The sequence below is a fragment of the Oncorhynchus mykiss genome, chromosome 13 (assembly GCF_057628025.1).
Source record: "Oncorhynchus mykiss isolate SJ-2025 chromosome 13, ASM5762802v1, whole genome shotgun sequence".
Lineage (NCBI taxonomy): Eukaryota > Metazoa > Chordata > Actinopteri > Salmoniformes > Salmonidae > Oncorhynchus > Oncorhynchus mykiss.
This window is the reverse complement of record NC_143034.1, coordinates 308,426-330,468: the sequence shown is the minus strand read 5'-3', so window position 1 is coordinate 330,468 and position 22,043 is coordinate 308,426. Positions and strand designations below refer to the sequence as shown.

The following is a 22,043-nucleotide window of genomic DNA, read 5'->3' as shown; positions in this document are numbered from 1 at the left end:
AGTAACACCAACTATAGTTACAATAATGACTAACACTGACTGCATTTACAAATGACAACCCCAATGTGTTTATTATGACTACTCACTAGACTCTCTCCCCCTCCTCCTCCTCTCCCTCCTCCCCCTCCTCACTGTCTCCTCTCACCTCTAAATGTCTCCTCTTCCTCCTCTCACTGTCTCCTCCTCGTCCTCTCACTGTCTCTTCCTCCTCCCCCTGTTTCCTCCTCCTCCTCTCACTGTCTCCTCCTCCTCCTCTCACTGTCTCATCCTCCTCCTCTCACTGTCTCCTCCTCCTCTCACTGTTTCCTCCTCCTCCTACCACTTACTCCTCCTCCTCCTCAATCCAGACCAGAACGCTGACCACTACAAGAGAGAGGTAAACATCTCAACATAACAAATACTGTTTCTAATACTGTATAACAAACAAACATTCTTCTGACCGTGTTTGTGTATGTGTGTGTGTGTTTGTGTGTGTTTGTGTGTTTGATGGTTACAGATTGAACACAGTAGAAGAGCTCTGGGGAGAAACCGTGTCAAGTCCTCCATCTGTCTTGAGAGGTATGTTACAAAAACACAGCTTGGTCACCCGTGATACAAGTTGGTATTTGATGTCCATCCATGTCAGAGGATGTTGGGGGATGACGTGAAACCGGCCACTAGGGGGGCTGTTACCTTCAAGTAGGTTTGGGTGTTTCTAGGGTGTTGGGACGGGGATGGTGGATAGTGTGCTTGTTAATTCCTAACCTTAACCATTATGTTACCTTCAAGTAGGTTTGGGTGTTGGGATGGGGATGGTAGACATAAGCATTTGCCTCTGATTCCAAAGATTGCAAGCTTAAATCCAGCAATAGAAAGTTGTTTTTGATATTTTAGTTTAAAGACAGAGTGATGTGAAATCCCAAACCTTAATATCTAACCCTAACCTTGACCAGTCAGTTAATACCTGACCTTAACACCTAACCTTAACCATTCAGTTAATACCTAACCTTAATACCTAACCTTAACCATTCAGTTAATACCTGACCTTAACACCTAACCTTAACCATTCAGTTAATACCTAACCTTAATACCTAACCTTAACCATTCAGTTAATACCTAACCTTAACCATTCAGTTAATACCTAACCTTAACCATTCAGTTAATACCTAACCTTAACCAGTCAGTTAATACCTAGCCTTAATACCTAACCTTAACCATTCAGTTAATACCTAACCTTAAACATTCAGTTAAAACCTAACCTTAACCAGTCAGTTAATACCTAACCTTAACCATTCAGTTAATACCTAAACTTAACCAGTCAGTTAATACCTAACCTTAACCATTCAGTTAATACCTAACCTTAACCATTCAGTTAATACCAAACCTTAATACCTAACCTTAACCATTCAGTTAATACCTAACCTTAACCATTCAGTTAATACCTAACCTTAATAACTAACCTTAACCAGTCAGTTAATACCTAACCTTAACCATTCAGTTAATACCTAACCTTAATATCTAACCTTAACCATTCAGTTCATACCTAACCTTAATATCTAACCTTAACCATTCAGTTCATACCTAACCTTAATACCTAACCTTAACCAGTCAGTTAATACCTAACCTTAATATCTAACCTTAACCATTCAGTTAATACCTAACCGTAATATCTAACCATAACCATTCAGTTAATACCTAACCTTAATCCCTAACCTTAACCATTCAGTTAATACCTAACCTTAACCATTCAGTTAATACCTAAACTTAACCAGTCAGTTAATACCTAACCTTAACCATGCAGTTAATACCTAAACTTAACCATTCAGTTAATACCTAACCTTAATACCTAACCTTAACCATTCAGTTAACACCTAACCTTAATACCTAACCTTAACCATTCAGTTAATACCTAACCTTAACCATTCAGTTAATACCTAACCTTAATAACTAACCTTAACCAGTCAGTTAATACCTAACCTTAACCATTCAGTTAATACCTAAACTTAATATCTAACCTTAACCATTCAGTTAATACCTAACCTTAATATCTAACCTTAACCATTCAGTTCATACCTAACCTTAATACCTAACCTTAACCAGTCGGTTAATACCTAACCTTAATATCTAACCTCAACCATTCAGTTAATACCTAACCTTAATACCTAACCTTAACCATTCAGTTAATACCTAACCTTAACCATTCAGTTAATACCTAAACTTAACCAGTCAGTTAATACCTAACCTTAATACCTAACCTTAACCATGCAGTTAATACCTAAACTTAACCATTCAGTTAATACCTAACCTTAATACCTAACCTTCACCATTCAGTTAATACCTAACCTTAACCATTCAGTTAATACCTAAACTTAACCAGTAAGTTAATACCTAACCTTAATCATTCAGTTAATACCTAACCTTAACCATTCAGTTAATACCTAACCTTAACCATTCAGTTAATACCTAATCTTAATATCTAACCTTAACCATTCAGTTAATACCTAACCTTAACCATTCAGTTAATAACTAACCTCAATATCTAACCTTAACCATTCAGTTCATACCTAACCTTAACCATTCAGTTAATGCCTAACCTTAACCATGCAGTTAATACCTAACCTTAACCATTCAGTTAATACCTAACCTTAATATCTAACCTTAACCATTCAGTTCATACCTAACCTTAACTATTCAGTTAAAACATAATCTTAACCATTCAGTTAATACCTAACCTTAACCATGCAGTTAATACCTAACCTTAATACCTAACCTTAACCATGCAGTTAATATCTAACCTTAACCATGCAGTTAATACCTAACCTTGATATCTAACCTTAACCATTCCGCTAATACCTAACCTTAATACCTAACTTTACCATTCAGTTAATACCTAACCTTAACCATTCAGTTAATAACTAACCTCAATATCTAACCTTAACCATTCAGTTAATACCTAACCTTAACCATGCAGTTAATACCTAACCTTAACCATTCAGATAATACCTAACCTTAATATCTAACCTTAACTTTTCAGTTAATACCTAACCTTAATACCTAATCTTAACCATTCAGTTAATACCTAACCTTAATATCTAACCTTAACCATTCAGTTCATACCTAACCTTAACCATTCAGTTAAAACCTAACCTTAACCATTCAGTTAATACCTAAACTTAATACCTAACCTTAACCATGCAGTTAATATCTAACCTTAACCATGCAGTTAATACCTAACCTTGATATCTAACCTTAACCATTAAGATAATATCTAACCTTAATACCTAACTTAACCATTCAGATAATACCTAACCTTAACCAGTCAGTTAATACCTAACCTTAATACCTAACCTTAACCATTCAGTTAATACCTGACCTTAATACCTAACCTTAACCATTCAGTTAATACCTAACCTTAACCAGTCAGTTAATACCTAACCTTAACCGTTCAGTTAATACCTAACCGTAATACCTAACCTTAACCATGCAGTGAACACCTAACCTTAGCCATTCAGTTAATACCTAACCTTAACCATTCAGTTAATACCTAACCTTAACCATTCATTTAATACCTAACCTTAACCATTCATTTAATACCTAACCTTAACCAGTCAGTTCATACCTAACCTTAATACCTAACCTTAACCGTTCAGTTAATAACTAAACTTAATACCTAACCATAACCATTCAGTTAATGCCTAACTTTAACCATTCAGTTAATAACTAGCCTTAACCATTCAGTTCATACCTAACCTTAATACCTAACCTTAACTATTCAGTTAATACCTAAACTTAATACCTAACCTTAACCATTCAGTTAATACCTATCCTTAATATCTAACCTTAACCATTCAGTTAACACCTATCCTTAATACCTAACCTTAACCATTCAGTTCATGCCTAAACTTAATACCTAACCTTAACCATTCAGTTACTTCCTAACCTTAATACCTAACCTTAACCATTCAGTTAATGCCTAACCTTAACCATTCAGTTAATACCTAACCTTAACCATACAGTTAATACCTAACCTTAACCAGTCAGTTAATACCTAACCTTGATATCTAACCTTAACCATTCCGCTAATACCTAACCTTAATACCTAACTTTACCATTCAGTTAATACCTAACCTTAACCATTCAGTTAATAACTAACCTTAACCATTCAGTTAATACCTAACCGTAACCATTCAGATTTCATGCCTGAACTTAACACTAAACACGTTGAAATTTGATGTTTGAGAAAATTTGACTGTCTAATGCTGGTAGCACTCACACACACATAAACACAATAATATAAACACACCCACACACACATATAAACACACTCATACACACACACACATATAAACACACACTCATACACACACATATAAACACACACTCATACACACACACTCGCACACACATATACACAGTCACACACACATTCTCACACACACAGAAGCACACATATAAACACACTCATACACACATTGTCACACACACAGACACATACTCAAACACACATATAAACACACACACAGACACACATTCTCACACTCACAAATACACACTCATACACACATACTCAAACACACATATAAACACACACTCATACACACATTCTCACACACACATATACACACAGACACACCTTCTCACACACACATGTAAACACACACTCATACACACATTCTCACACACACATATACACTCACAAATACACACACAGACACACACACACACTCTCTCTCTCTCTCTCTCTCTCTCTCTCTCTCTCTCTCTCTCTCTCTCTCTCTCTCACACACACACACTCTCTCTATGTCTCTATGAGCCTCTAATGGATGTCTCCTCAGGCAGATTGATGCTAACAGGGTGTGTGTGTGTGTGTGTCTGTGTGTGTGTGTGTCTGTGTGTGTGTTTGTGTGCGTGTCTGTCTGTGTGTGTGTCTGTCTGTGTGTGTGTGTGTGTAGCTTCATGAAGTACAGTGAGCAGTACCTCCACCATGACCCCATCATGTCAGGCTGTCTCCCTAGCAACCCCTGGATCTCTGACGACACCGCACACTGGACCATCAACACTGACATGTAAACACACACACATACACCACACCACACACACACACGCCAACACACACACACACACACCCACCAACACACACACACACTCACCAACACACAAACACACGCCAACACACACACACACACACACACACACACACACAAACACACACACACACACACACACACACACACACTCACCAACACACAAACACACACACACACGCCAACACACACACACACACACCGCACACGCCAACACAGACACACACATGCCAACACACACACACACCACACCACACACGCCAACACAGACACACACACACACGCCAACACAGACACACACATGCCAACACACACACACACCACAAACGCCAACACAGACACAAACACACACACACGCCAACACAGACACACACACGCCAACACAGACACACAACACACACGCCAACACAGACACACACACGCCAACAAACACACACACACACCAACAGACACACACACACACACCAACACAGACACATAAACAGACACACACAAAAACCTACACAGACACAACTAACACTTAAAACATGTGTGTTTATTCGTGCATGTGTTGTGTGTGTTCTGTGTGTGTGTGTGTGTGTGGTATGTGTGTGTGGTCTGTGTGTGTGTGTGTGTGTGTTCTGTGTGTGTGTGTGTGTGTGGTATGTGTGTGTGGTCTGTGTGTGTGTGTGTGTGTGGTCTGTGTGTGTGTGTGTGTGTGTGGTCTATGTGTGTGTGTGTGTGTGTGGTCTGTGTGTGTGTGTGTGTGTGTGTGTGTGTGTGTGTGTGTGGTCTGTGTGTGTGTGTGTGTGTGTGTGTGTGTGTGTGTGTGTGTGTGTGTGGTCTGTGTGTGTGTGTGTGTGTGTGGTCTGTGTGTGTGTGTGTGTGTGTGTGTGTGTGTGTGCGCAGGGTGGGCACTCCAACCAGGTTGAGAGTGGAGCGCTGGAGTTTCAGCTTCATGGAACTTCTGAACGACTCGATGGGAAGACGAGAGTTTATGATCTACCTGGAGAAAGAATTCAGTGGTGAAACACCACACACACACACACAACACACACACACACACCACAAACACACACACACACCTCCCCCATTGAGCTCTGCCGTTCTGTCCTGCTGATAGAAACCAGCCGGATGTATATTATCTCTGTTCAGCCAGATTCCAGTCAATATTGATATTCCAGTTCTTCATCTCTTCATCCAAACGGAGGTTAGTGAACTCTGTTCTGATGTCAGGAAGATATCTTCATCCAAACGGAGGTTAGTCATCTCTGTTCTGATGTCAGGAAGATATCTTCATCCAAACGGAGGTTAGTGATCTCTGTTCTGATGTCAGGAAGATATCTTCATCCAAACGGAGGTTAGTGATCTCTGTTCTGATGTCAGGAAGATATCTTCATCCAAACGGAGGTTAGTGATCTCTGTTCTGATGTCAGGAAGATATCTTCATCCAAACGGAGGTTAGTGATCTCTGTTCTGATGTCAGGAAGATATCTTCATCCAAAGTGATCTCTAGGTTAGTTCTCTAGTCACGTGTGTGTGCGTGTGTGTGTGTGTGTGTGTGTGTGTGTGTGTGTGTGTGTGTGTGTGTGTGTGTGTGTGTGTGTGTGTTTCAGCGGAGAACCTGTGTTTTTGGGTGGCCTGTGAGGACCTGAGACATGGAGAGAGCTCCAAGATCATCCTGAAAGTAGAGGAGGTTTACAAGTAGGTTTACACACACACACACACACACGCACACACACACACGCACACACACACGCACACACACACACACACACAGACACACAGACAAGCACAAACAGGTCTACCCATGGAGTAAAACCAACACCATTTTCTAACTTTCAGTGATTTGACTGATAGCTGCTTTATTGAGGAAAGATCGACGTACTGAGTGATGTGGTACTGAGTGATGTGATACTGTGTTATGTGGTATTATGACTGAGTGATGTGGTACTGAGTGATGTGGTATTATGACTGAGTGATGTGATACTGAGAGATGTGGTACTGAGTGATGTGGTACTGAGTGATGTGGTATTATTACTGAGTGATGTGGTACTGAGTGATGTGGTACTGAGTGATGTGGTACTATGACTGAGTGATGTGGTACTGGGTGATGTGGTATTATTACTGAGTGATGTGATACTATGACTGAGTGATGTGGTACTGAGTGATATGGTACTGAGTGATGTGGTACTGAGTGATGTGGTACTGAGTGATGTGTTATTATGACTGAGTGATGTGGTATTATGACTGAGTGATGTGGTATTATGACTGAGTGATGTGGTACTGAGTGATGTGGTACTATGACTGGGTGATGTGGTACTGAGTGATGTGGTACTATGACTGAGTGATGTGGTACTGAGTGATGTGGTACTATGACTGGGTGATGTGGTACTGAGTGATGTGGTACTATGACTGAGTGATGTGGTACTGAGTGATATGGTACTATGACTGAGTGATGTGGTATTATGACTGAGTGATGTGGTACTGAGTGAGGTGGTACTGAGTGATGTGGTATTATTACTAAGTGATGTGGTACTGAGTGATGTGGTACTATGACTGAGTGATGTGGTACTGAGTGATACGGTGCTGAGTGATGTGGTATTATGACTGAGTGATGTGGTACCATGACTGAGTGATGTGGTACTGAGTGATGTGGTACTGAGTGATGTGGTATTATGACTGAGTGATGTGGTACTGAGTGATGTGGTATTATGACTGAGTGATGTGGTATTATGACTGGGTGATGTGGTACTGAGTGATGTGGTACTGAGTGATGTGGTATTATGACTGAGTGATGTGGTATTATGACTGAGTGATGTGGTACTTAGTGATGTGGTATTATGACTGAGTGATGTGGTATTATGACTGAGTGATGTGGTACTGTGATCTGAGTATTTGGTATTATGATCTGTGTGTGTGTGTAGGAACTTTCTGGCCCCTGGGGCAGCTCGCTGGGTGAACATCGATAGTAAGACCATGGAGAGAACACTGGAGGGAATCAAACGACCTCATCGCTTCATTATGGACGACGCCCAGATGCACATCTACTTCCTCATGAAGAAGGTAACCCATGACCTCAAACACCTGAACCCTGACCTCTAACCCCTGAACTGTAAACCGTAACCTCTCTAGTACTCCTACCCCAGGTATCTGACCTCTAACCTCTAGTACTCCTACCCCAGGAATCTAACCTCTAACCTCTAGGACTCCTACCCCATGTATCTAACCTCTAACCTCTAGTACTCCTACCCCAGGAATCTAACCTCTAACCTCTAGGACTCCTACCCTAGGTATCTAACCTCAAACCTCTGATTTGTAGGACTCCTACCCCAGGTATCTGAAGTCTGAGCTGTATAAGAACATGCTGGCCAAAGCCATCGTTCCCCAGGAGACCAAGAAGAGGTACTCAGGAAATTTTACATTACAATATATACTACATTACAATGTATAATCTTCAATATACTACAACACAATATATACTCCTCAAAATACTGCATTACAATATATACTTCTCAATATACTACATTACAATAGATATTCCTCAATATATTACATTACAATATATACTCCTCAATATACTACATTACTATATATACCCTTCAATATACTACATTACAATATATATTTCTCAATATACTACTTTAAAATATATACTACATTAAAATTAATACTTCTTAATATACTACATTACAATACATACTCCTCAATATACTACATTACACTATATATACTTCTCAATATAATACATTAAAATATATACTTCTCAATATACTACATTACAATATATACTCCTCAATATACTTTATTAAAATATATACTCCTCAATATACTACAATATATACTCCTCAATATACTACATTAAAATATGTACTTCTCAATATACTACATTACAATATAGACTCCTCAAAATACTACATTACAGTATATACTCCTCAATATACTACATTACAATATATACTCCTCAATATACTACATTACAATATATACTCTCCAATACAACCTCCCGAATAAACTATATTACAATATATACACCTCATTATACATGTCAAATATGGCCAATATAACACGGCTAAGGGCTGTGTCCAGGCACTCCGTGTTTCTCATGAGAACATCCCTTAGCTGTGGTATGTTGGCCATATACCACACCTCCTTGGGCCTTATTGCTTAAATATATACTCCCCAATATACTACATTACAATGTACAGTGCCTTTGGAAAGTAGTCAGACCCCTTGCCTTTTTCCACATTTTGTTAGGTTAGAGCCTTATTCTAAAATTGATTCAACTGTTTTTTTCCTCATCAATCTACAAACAGTACGCCATAATAAAAAGGCAGAAACAAGTTTTTAAGCATTTTTGCTAATTTATAAGAAAAAAATTGGAAATATCACATTTATTTTAGTATTCAGAGCCTTTACTCAGTACTTTGTTGAAGCACCTTTGGCAGCAATTACAGCCTTGAGTCTTCTTGGGTATGACGCTACAAGCTTGGGACACCTGTATTTGGGGAGTTTCTCACATTCTTCTCTGCAGATCCTCTCAAGCTCTGTCAATTTGGATGGGGAGCGTCGCTGCAAAGATAATTTCAGGTCTCTCCAGAGATGTTCAATCGGGTCCAGGCTCTGGCTGGGCCATCAAGGACATTCAGAGACTTGTCCCAAAGCCACTCCTGCGTTGTCTTGGCTTGTATGCTTAGGGTCGTTGTCCTGTTGGAAGGTAAACATTAGACTGGGGGCGAAGGTCCTGAGCGCTCTGGAGCAGATTTTCATCAAGGAGCTCCCTGTACTTTGCTCCGTTCATCTTTCCCCGGGATTCTGACTAGTCCCTGCCACTGAAAAATATCCCCACAGCATGATGCTGCCACCACCATGCTTCCCCGTAGAGATGGTTCCAGGCTTTCTCCAGACGTGACGCTTGACATTCAGGCCAAAGAGTTCAATCTTTTATTTAATTTATTTCCCCTTTATTTAACCAGGTAGGCCAGTTGAGAACAAGTTCTCATTTACAACTGCGACCTGGCCAAGATAAAGCAAAGCAGTGCGACACAAACAACAACACAGAGTTACACATGGAATAAACAAAAGTACAGTCAATAACACAATAGAAAAGTGTAAATACAGTGTGTGCAAATGAGGTAAGATTAGGGAGGTAAGGCAATAAATAGGCCAAAGTGGCAAAATAATTACAATTTAGCAATTAAACACTGGAGTGATAGATGTGCAGAAGATGATTGTGCAAGTAGAGATACTGGGGTACAAAGGAGCAAAAAATAAAACAACAATATGGGGATGAGGTAGTTGGGTGGGCTATTTACAGATGGGCTATGTACAGGTTCAATGATCTATAAGCTGCTCTGGCAGCTGATGCTTAAAGTTAGTGAGGGAGATATGGGTCTCCAGCTTTAGTGGAGATTTTTTTTTTTTAAAGATTTTTGCAATTCATTCCAGTCATTGGCAGCAGAGAACTGGAAGGAAAGGCGGCCAAATGAGGAATTGGCTTTGGGGGTGACCAGTGAAATATTCCTGCTGGAGCACGTGCAATGGGTGGGTGTTGCTATGGTGACCAGTGAGCTGAGATAAGGCGGGGCTTTACCTAGCAAAAACGTATAGATGACCTGGAGTCAGTGGGATTGGCGACGAAAATGAAGCGAGGGCCAGCCAATGAGAGCATGCAGGTCGCAATGGTGGGTAGTATATGGGGCATTGGTGACAAAACGGATAGCACTGTGATAGACTGCATCCAATTTGCTGAGTAGAGTGTTAGAGACTGTTTTGTAAATGACATCACCGAAGTCAAGGATCGGCAGGATAGTCAATTTTACGAGGGTATGTTAACAGCATGAGTGAAGGATGCTTTGTTGCGAAATAGGAAGCCGATTCTAGATTTAATTTTGGATTGGAGATGCTTAATATGAGTCTGGAAAGAGAGTTTACAGCCTAACCAGACACCTAGATATTTGCAGTTGTTCACATTTTCTAGGTCAGAACCGTACAGAGCGATGCTAGACTGGCGTTCAGGTGCGGGCAGCGATCAGTTGAAGAGCATGCATTTAGTTTTACTTGCATTTAAGAGTAGTTGGAGGCCACGGAAGGAGTGTTGTATGGCATTGAAGCTCGTCTGGAAGTTAGGTAACACGGTGTCCAAAGAAGTGCAAGAAGTATACAGAATGGTGTCGTCTGCATAGAGGTGGATCAGAGACTCACCAGCAGCAAGAGCAACATCATTGATGTATACAGAGAATAGTCTGCCCGAGAATTGAACCCTGTGGCACCCCTAGAGACTGACAGAGGTCTGGACAACAGGCCCTCCAATTTGACATACTGAACTCTATCTGAGAAGTAGTTAGTGAACCAGGTGAGGCAGTCATTTGAGAAACCAAGGCTGTTGAGTCTGCCGATAAGAATGCGGTGATTGACAGAGTCGAAAGCCTTGACCAGGTTGATGAAGACGGCTGCACAGTATTGTCTTTTATCAATGGCGGTTATGATATCGTTTAGGACCTTGAGTGTGAATGAGGTGCACCCATGACCAGCTCTGAAACCAGATTGCATAGCGGAGAAGGTACGGTGGGATTCGAAATGGTCTGTGATCTGTATGTTAACTTTGCTTTCGGAGACCTTAGAAAGGCAGGGTAGGATGGATATGGATCTGTAACAGTTTGGGTCTAGAGTGTCTCCCCCTTTGAAGAGGGGGATGACTGCGGCAGCTTTCCAATCTTTGGGGATCTCAGACTATATAAAAGAGAGGTTGAACAGGCTAGTAATAGGGGTTGCAACAATTGTGGCGGATAATTTTCGAAAGAGAGGGTCCAGATTGTCTAGCCCAGCTGATTTGTAGGGTTCCAGATTTTGCAGCTCTTTCAGAACATCAGCAATCTGGATTTGGGTGAAGGAGAAATGGGGAGGCTTGGGCAAGATGCTGTAGGGGGAGGAACTGTTGACCATGGTAGCGGTGAAAAGCATGGCCAGCCTTAGAAAAAATGCTTATTGATATTCTAAATTATCATGGATTTATCGGTGGTGACAGTGTTTCCTATCCTCAGTGCAGTGGGCAGCTGGGAGGAGGTCCTCTTATTCTCCATGGACTTTACAGTGTCCCAGAACTTTTTCAAGTTTGTGCTACAGGATGCAAATTTCTGTTTGAAAAAGCTAGCCTTTGCCTACCTAACTGCCTGGGTATATTGGTTGCTAACTTCCCTGAACAGTTGCATATCGCGGGGCCTATTCAATGCTACTGTTGGAATGAGGTCATTATCCTTCCAGGATACCCTGGCCGATTAGAAAGGCCCTGCTCGCTGAAGTGTTTTAGGGAGCGCTTGACAGTGATGAGGGGTGGTCGTTTGACTGCAGACCCATTACAGACGCAGGCTATAGTTATTTTCTACCATAATTTGCAAATAAGTTCATAACAAATCCTACAATGTGATTTTCTGGATTTTTTTCCTCATTTTGTCTGTCATAGTTGAAGTGTACCTATGATGAAAATTACAGGCTTCTCATCTTTTTAAGTGGGAAGTGTTGCACAATTGGTGGCTGACTAAATACCTTGTTGCCCCACTGTATATAGACAGGTAGATTGACTTTACCACAGGTGGACTGTAATCAAGTTGTAGAAACATCTCAAGGATGATCAATGGAAACAGGATGCACCTGAGAGTCTCAAAGCAAAGGATCTGAATGCTTATGTAAATATGACAGTTATTATGATGAGGTATGACAGTTATTATGATGAGGTATAACAGTTATTATGATGAGGTATGACAGTTATTGTGATGAGGTATGGCAGTTATTATGATGAGATATGCCAGTTATTATGACGAGGTATGACAGTTATTATGATGAATACTTATGTAAATAAGGTATTTCTGTTTTTTCATCAACAACCAAATATTCTAAAATCCTGTTTTCACTTTGTGGGTACTGTGTGTAGGTTGCTGTTTTGGATTTTGGAATGAGACTGTAATGTAACATTGTGTTGCTGAGGATTGTTTTTAAATTTAATCTGTAATTTAACAAAGTGTGGAAAAAGTCAATGGGTCCGAATACTTTCCGAATGTACTCAATATATACTACACTGCAATATATACTCCTGAATATATACTCAATATATACTACACTGCAATATATACTCCTGAATATATACTCAATATATACTACACTGCAATATATACTCCTGAATATATACTCAATATATACTACACTGCAATATATACTCAATATAAACTCCTGAATATATACTCAATATATACTCCTGAATATATACTCAATATATACCACACTGCAATATATACTCAATATATACTCCTGGACATATACTCAATATATACTCCTGAATATATATTCAATATATACTACACTGCTATATATACTCCTGAATATATACTCGATATATACTACACTGCAATATATACTCCTGAATATATACTCAATATATACTACACTGCAATATATACTCCTGAATATATACTCAATATATACTACACTGCAATATATACTCCTGGATATATAGTCAATATATACTACACTGCAATATATACTCCTGAATATATACTCAATATATACTAAACTGCAATATATATACCCAATATATACTCCTGAATATATACTCAATATATACTCCTGAATATATACTCAATATATACTACACTGCAATATATACTCAATATATACTCCTGGATATATACTCAATATATACTACACTGCAATATATACTCCTGATATATACACTACACTGCAATATATACTCCTGATGTATACTCAATATATACTACACTGCAATATATACTCCTGAATATATACTCAATATATACTACACTGCAATATATACTCCTGAATATATACTCAATATATACTACACTGCAATATATACTCCTGAATATATACTCAATATATACTAAACTGCAATATACTCCTGAATATATATTCAATATATACTACACTGCAATATACTCCTGAATATATATTCAATATATACTACACTGCAATATATACTCAATATATACTCCTGGACATATACTCAATATATACTCCTGAATATATATTCAATATATACTACACTGCTATATATACTCCTGAATATATACTCGATATATACTACACTGCAATATATACTCCTGAATATACACTCAATATATACTACACTGCAATATATACTCCTGAATATATACACAATATATACTACACTGCAATATATACTCCTGGATATATAGTCAATATATACTACACTGCAATATATACTCCTGAATATATACTCAATATATACTACACTGCAATATATATACCCAATATATACTCCTGAATATATACTCAATATATACTCCTGAATATATACTCAATATATACTACACTGCAATATATACTCAATATATACTCCTGGATATATACTCAATATATACTACACTGCAATATATACTCCTGATATGTACACTACACTGCAATATATACTCCTGATATATATTCAATATATACTACACTGCAATATACTCCTGAATATATATTCAATATATACTACACTGCAATATACTCCTGAATATATATTCAATATATACTACACTGCAATATATACTCCTGAATATATATTCAATATACTACACTGTAATATACTCCTGAATATATATTCAATATATACTCAATTACAATATATACTCAAGACTATATAGTCAAGATATACTACACTGCAATATATACTCCTGAATATATATTCAATATATACTCAATTACAATATATACTCCTGGATATATAGTCAATATATACTCAATTACAATATATACTCCTGGATATATAGTCAATATATACTACACTGCAACATAAACTCCTGAATATATATTCAATATATACTACACTGCAATATATACTCCTGAATATATATTCAATATATACTCAATTACAATATATACTCCTGGATATTGTCACGATCGTCGTATGAAGCGGACCAAAATGCAGCGTGGTATGTGTTCATGATGATTTTTTAATAAAAGAAAGCACTGAACACTGAATACAAACTACACAAAACAATAAATGAAATAACGACCATGTAGCTATAATGAGAACTGTGCTGACACAAGCAACTAACATAGACAATCACCCACGAACAAACAGTGAAACCCAGGCTACCTAAGTATGATTCTCAATCAGAGACAACTAATGACACCTGCCTCTGATTGAGAACCATACTAGGCCGAAACATAGAAATCCCCAAAATCATAGAAAAACAAACATAGACTGCCCACCCCAACTCACGCCCTGACCATACTAAATAATGACAAAACAAAGGAAATAAAGGTCAGAACGTGACAGATATATAGTTAATATACACTCAATCACAATATATACTCATCAAATATATACTCCTGAATATATATTCAATATATACTCAATTACAATCTATACAACTCAAAATATACTCAATAAATATTAAGTATATACTCTTCAAATATATACTCCTCAATATAAACTCTGCAATATACTACAATACAATATATACTCCTCAAGATATGCTGCATTACAATATATACACTCGTAAATATATATATATATATAGCATTACAATATACAGTGTGTGTTCAAAACATTAGGAACACCTGCGTTTTCACTGACACAGACTGAGCAGGTGAATCCAGGTGAAAGCTGAAACAGAATGACCAGGGGAATCCAGGTGAAAGCTGGAATCACCTGGTCAGGGCCTACATAAAGCTGTTAGGGCCTACATAAAGTTGTCAGGGCCTACATAAAGCTGTCAGGGCCTACATAAAGATGCTAGGGCCTACATAAAGCTGTCAGGGCCTACATAAAGCTGCCAGGGCCTACATAAAGCTGTCAGGGCCTACATAAGGCTGTCAGGGCCTACATAAAGCTGTCAGGGCCTACATAAAGCTGTCAGGGCCTACATAAAGCTGTCAGGGCCTACATAAAGCTGTCAGGGCCTACATAAGGCTGTTAGGGCCTACATAAAGCTGTCAGGGCCTACATAAAGCTGCCAGGGCCTACATAAAGCTGTCAGGGCCTACATAAATCTGTCAGGGCCTACATAAAGCTGTTAGGGCCTACATAAAGCTGTCAGGGCTTACACAAAGCTGTCAGGGCCTACATAAAGCTGTAAGGGCCTACATAAAGCTGTTAGGGCCTACATAAAGCTGTCAGGGCCTACATAAAGCTGTCAGGGCCTACATAAAGCTGTCAGGGCCTACATAAGGCTGTTAGGGCCTACATAAAGCAGTCAGGGCCTACATAAAGCTGTCAGGGCCTACATAGAGCTGTCAGGGTCTATATAATTATGTCAGGGCCTACATAAAGCTGTTAGGGCCTACATAAAGCTGTCAGGGGTCCTACATAAAGCTGTCAGGGCCTACATAAAGCTGCCAGGGCCTACATAAAGCTGTCAGGGCCTACATAAAGCTGTCAGGGCCTACATAAGGCTGTTAGGGCCTACATAAAGCTGCCAGGGCTTACACAAAGCTGTTAGGGCCTACATAAAGCTGTCAGGGCCTACATAAAGCTGTCAGGGCCTACATAAAGCTGTCAGGGCCTACATAAAGCTGTCAGGGCCTACATAAAGCTGTTAGGGCCTACATAAAGCTGTCAGGGCCTACATAAAGCTGTCGGGGCCTACATAAGGCTGTTAGGGCCTACATAAAGCTGTCAGGGCCTACATAAAGCTCCCAGGGCCTACATAAAGCTGTCAGGGCCTACATAAAGCTGTCAGGGCCTACATAAGGCTGTTAGGGCCTACATAAAGCTGTCAGGGCTTACACAAAGCTGTTAGGGCCTACATAAACCTGCCAGGGCCTACATAAAGCTGTCAGGGCCTACATAAGGCTGTTAGGGCCTACATAAAGCTGTCAGGGCCTACATAAAGCTGCCAGGGCCTACATAAAGCTGTCAGGGCCTACATAAAGCTGTCAGGGCCTACATAAGGCTGTTAGGGCCTACATAAAGCTGTCAGGGCCTACATAAAGCTGCCAGGGCCTACATAAAGCTGTCAGGGCCTACATAAATCTGTCAGGGCCTACATAAAGCTGTTAGGGCCTACATAAAGCTGTCAGGGCTTACACAAAGCTGTCAGGGCCTACATAAAGCTGTAAGGGCCTACATAAAGCTGTTAGGGCCTACATAAAGCTGTCAGGGCCTACATAAAGCTGTCAGGGCCTACATAAAGCTGTCAGGGCCTACATAAGGCTGTTAGGGCCTACATAAAGCAGTCAGGGCCTACATAAAGCTGTCAGGGCCTACATAGAGCTGTCAGGGTCTATATAATTATGTCAGGGCCTACATAAAGCTGTTAGGGCCTACATAAAGCTGTCAGGGGTCCTACATAAAGCTGTCAGGGCCTACATAAAGCTGCCAGGGCCTACATAAAGCTGTCAGGGCCTACATAAAGCTGTCAGGGCCTACATAAGGCTGTTAGGGCCTACATAAAGCTGCCAGGGCTTACACAAAGCTGTTAGGGCCTACATAAGGCTGTCAGGGCCTACATAAAGCTGTCAGGGCCTACATAAAGCTGTCAGGGCCTACATAAAGCTGTCAGGGCCTACATAAAGCTGTTAGGGCCTACATAAAGCTGTCAGGGCCTACATAAAGCTGTCGGGGCCTACATAAGGCTGTTAGGGCCTACATAAAGCTGTCAGGGCCTACATAAAGCTGCCAGGGCCTACATAAAGCTGTCAGGGCCTACATAAAGCTGTCAGGGCCTACATAAGGCTGTTAGGGCCTACATAAAGCTGTCAGGGCTTACACAAAGCTGTTAGGGCCTACATAAACCTGTCAGGGCCTACATAAAGCTGTCAGGGCCTACATAAAGCTGTCAGGGCCTACATAAAGCTGTCAGGGCCTACATAAAGCTGTTAGGGCCTACATAAAGCTGTCAGGGGTCCTACATAAAGCTGGTAGGGCCTACATAAAGCTTTTTAGGGCCTAAATAAAGTTGATAGGGACTACATAAAGATGATAGGCACTACATAAAGCTGTTAGAGCCTACACAAAGCTGTTAGAGCCTACATAAAGCTGTCAGGGCCTACATAAAGCTGTCAGGGCCTACATAAAGCTGTCAGGGCCTACATAAAGCTGCCAGGGCCTACATAAAGCTGTCAGGGCCTACATAAGGCTGTCAGGGCCTACATAAAGCTGTCAGGGCCTACATAAAGCTGTCAGGGCCTACATAAGGCTGTTAGGGCCTACATAAAGCTGTCAGGGCTTACACAAAGCTGTTAGGGCCTACATAAACCTGTCAGGGCCTACATAAAGCTGTCAGGGCCTACATAAAGCTATCAGGGCCTACATAAAGCTGTCAGGGCCTACATAAAGCTGTTAGGGCCTACATAAAGCTGTCAGGGCCTACATAAAGCTGTCGGGGCCTACATAAAGCTGTTAGGGCCTACATAAAGCTGTCAGGGCTTACACAAAGCTGTCAGGGCCTACATAAAGCTGTAAGGGCCTACATAAAGCTGTTAGGGCCTACATAAAGCTGTCAGGGCCTACATAAAGCTGTCAGGGCCTACATAAAGCTGTCAGGGCCTACATAAGGCTGTTAGGGCCTACATAAAGCAGTCAGGGCCTACATAAAGCTGTCAGGGCCTACATAGAGCTGTCAGGGTCTATATAATTATGTCAGGGCCTACATAAAGCTGTTAGGGCCTACATAAAGCTGTCAGGGGTCCTACATAAAGCTGTCAGGGCCTACATAAAGCTGCCAGGGCCTACATAAAGCTGTCAGGGCCTACATAAAGCTGTCAGGGCCTACATAAGGCTGTTAGGGCCTACATAAAGCTGCCAGGGCTTACACAAAGCTGTTAGGGCCTACATAAGGCTGTCAGGGCCTACATAAAGCTGTCAGGGCCTACATAAAGCTGTCAGGGCCTACATAAAGCTGTCAGGGCCTACATAAAGCTGTTAGGGCCTACATAAAGCTGTCAGGGCCTACATAAAGCTGTCGGGGCCTACATAAGGCTGTTAGGGCCTACATAAAGCTGTCAGGGCCTACATAAAGCTGCCAGGGCCTACATAAAGCTGTCAGGGCCTACATAAAGCTGTCAGGGCCTACATAAGGCTGTTAGGGCCTACATAAAGCTGTCAGGGCTTACACAAAGCTGTTAGGGCCTACATAAACCTGTCAGGGCCTACATAAAGCTGTCAGGGCCTACATAAAGCTGTCAGGGCCTACATAAAGCTGTCAGGGCCTACATAAAGCTGTTAGGGCCTACATAAAGCTGTCAGGGGTCCTACATAAAGCTGGTAGGGCCCACATAAAGCTTTTTAGGGCCTAAATAAAGTTGATAGGGACTACATAAAGATGATAGGCACTACATAAAGCTGTTAGAGCCTACACAAAGCTGTTAGAGCCTACATAAAGCTGTCAGGGCCTACATAAAGCTGTCAGGGCCTACATAAAGCTGTCAGGGCCTACATAAAGCTGCCAGGGCCTACATAAAGCTGTCAGGGCCTACATAAGGCTGTCAGGGCCTACATAAAGCTGTCAGGGCCTACATAAAGCTGTCAGGGCCTACATAAGGCTGTTAGGGCCTACATAAAGCTGTCAGGGCTTACACAAAGCTGTTAGGGCCTACATAAACCTGTCAGGGCCTACATAAAGCTGTCAGGGCCTACATAAAGCTATCAGGGCCTACATAAAGCTGTCAGGGCCTACATAAAGCTGTTAGGGCCTACATAAAGCTGTCAGGGCCTACATAAAGCTGTCGGGGCCTACATAAGGCTGTTAGGGCCTACATAAAGCTGTCAGGGCCTACATAAAGCTGCCAGGGCCTACATAAAGCTGTCAGGGCCTACATAAAGCTGTCAGGGCCTACATAAGGCTGTTAGGGCCTACATAAAGCTGTCAGGGCTTACACAAAGCTGTTAGGGCCTACATAAACCTGTCAGGGCCTACATAAAGCTGTCAGGGCCTACATAAAGCTGTCAGGGCCTACATAAAGCTGTCAGGGCCTACATAAAGCTGTTAGGGCCTAAATAAAGTTGATAGGGACTACATAAAGATGATAGGCACTACATAAAGCTGTTAGAGCCTACACAAAGCTGTTAGAGCCTACATAAAGCTGTCAGGGCCTACATAAAGCTGTCAGGGCCTACATAAAGCTGTCAGGGCCTACATAAAGCTGCCAGGGCCTACATAAAGCTGTCAGGGCCTACATAAGGCTGTCAGGGCCTACATAAAGCTGTCAGGGCCTACATAAAGCTGTCAGGGCCTACATAAAGCTGTCAGGGCCTACATAAAGCTGCCAGGGCCTACATAAAGCTGTCAGGGCCTACATAAGGCTGTCAGGGTCTACATAAAGCTGTCAGGGCCTACATAAAGCTGTCAGGGCTTACACAAAGCTGTTAGGGCCTACATAAACCTGTCAGGGCCTACATAAAGCTGTCAGGGCCTACATAAAGCTGTCAGGGCCTACATAAAGCTGTCAGGGCCTACATAAAGCTGTTAGGGCCTAAATAAAGTTGATAGGGACTACATAAAGATGATAGGCACTACATAAAGCTGTTAGAGCCTACACAAAGCTGTTAGAGCCTACATAAAGCTGTCAGGGCCTACATAAAGCTGTCAGGGCCTACATAAAGCTGTCAGGGCCTACATAAAGCTGCCAGGGCCTACATAAAGCTGTCAGGGCCTACAAAAGGCTGTCAGGGCCTACATAAAGCTGTCAGGGCATACATAAAGCTGTCAGGGCCTACATAAAGCTGTCAGGGCCTACATAAAGCTGTCAGGGCCTACATAAAGCTGTCAGGGCCTACATAAAGCTGTCAGGGCCTACATAAAGCTGCCAGGGCCTACATAAAGCTGTCAGGGCCTACATAAGGCTGTCAGGGTCTACATAAAGCTGTCAGGGCCTACATAAAGCTGTCAGGGCTTACACAAAGCTGTTAGGGCCTACATAAACCTGTCAGGGCCTACATAAAGCTGTCAGGGCCTACATAAAGCTGTCAGGGCCTACATAAAGCTGTCAGGGCCTACATAAAGCTGTTAGGGCCTAAATAAAGTTGATAGGGACTACATAAAGATGATAGGCACTACATAAAGCTGTTAGAGCCTACACAAAGCTGTTAGAGCCTACATAAAGCTGTCAGGGCCTACATAAAGCTGTCAGGGCCTACATAAAGCTGTCAGGGCCTACATAAAGCTGCCAGGGCCTACATAAAGCTGTCAGGGCCTACAAAGGCTGTCAGGGCCTACATAAAGCTGTCAGGGCATACATAAAGCTGTCAGGGCCTACATAAAGCTGTCAGGGCCTACATAAAGCTGCCAGGGCCTACATAAAGCTGTCAGGGCCTACATAAGGCTGTCAGGGTCTACATAAAGCTGTCAGGGCCTACATAAAGCTGTCAGGGCCTACATAAAGCTGTCAGAGCCTACATAAAGCTGTCAGGGCCTACATAAGGCTGTTAGGGCCTACATAAAGCTGTCAGGGCCTACATAAAGCTGTCAGGGCCTACATAAAGCTGTCAGGGCATACATAAAGCTGTTAGGGCCTACATAAAGCTGTCAGGGCTTACACAAAGCTGTCAGGGCCTACATAAAGCTGTAAGGGCCTACATAAAGCTGTTAGGGCCTACATAAAGCTGTCAGGGCCTACATAAAGCTGTCAGGGCCTACATAAAGCTGTCAGGGCCTACATAAAGCTGTCAGGGCCTACACAAAGCTGTCAGGGGGTCTACATAAAGATGTCAGGGCCTACATAAAGCTGTCAGGGCCTACATAAAGCTGTCAGGGCCTACATAAAGCTGTCGGGGCCTACATAAAGCTGTCAGGGCCTGCATGAAGCTGTCAGGTCCTACATAAAGCTGTCAGGGCCTATATAAAGCTGTCAGGGCTTACACAAAGCTTTCAGGGCCTACATAAAGCTGTAAGGGCCTACATAAAGCTGTTAGGGCCTACATAAAGCTGTCAGGGCCTACATAAAGCTGTCAGGGCCTACATAAAGCTGCCAGGGCCTACATAAAGCTGTCAGGGCCTACATAAAGCTGTCAGGGCCTACATAAAGCTGTCAGGGCCTACA

At 41.4% G+C, this 22,043-nt stretch overlaps 1 protein-coding gene across 3 annotated transcripts in view; it reads left to right on the top strand.

Annotated features, from left to right (window-relative positions):
* rgs11 (regulator of G protein signaling 11) overlaps nt 1-22,043 on the top strand; it is a 67,366-nt gene that overhangs the window by 29,972 nt on the left and 15,351 nt on the right. For 2 of the 3 annotated variants that reach the window (XM_090194612.1, XM_090194613.1), the window contains 7 exons: nt 353-376; nt 497-558; nt 4,932-5,045; nt 5,952-6,067; nt 6,659-6,746; nt 7,970-8,108; nt 8,365-8,447. In XM_090194612.1, coding sequence (XP_090050738.1) covers nt 353-376; nt 497-558; nt 4,932-5,045; nt 5,952-6,067; nt 6,659-6,746; nt 7,970-8,108; nt 8,365-8,447 — 626 coding nt within the window. Of the gene's footprint in view, nt 1-347; nt 377-496; nt 559-4,931; nt 5,046-5,951; nt 6,068-6,658; nt 6,747-7,969; nt 8,109-8,364; nt 8,448-22,043 lie in introns of all 3 variants that reach the window. The other variant, XM_090194611.1, reaches the window with a different exon arrangement.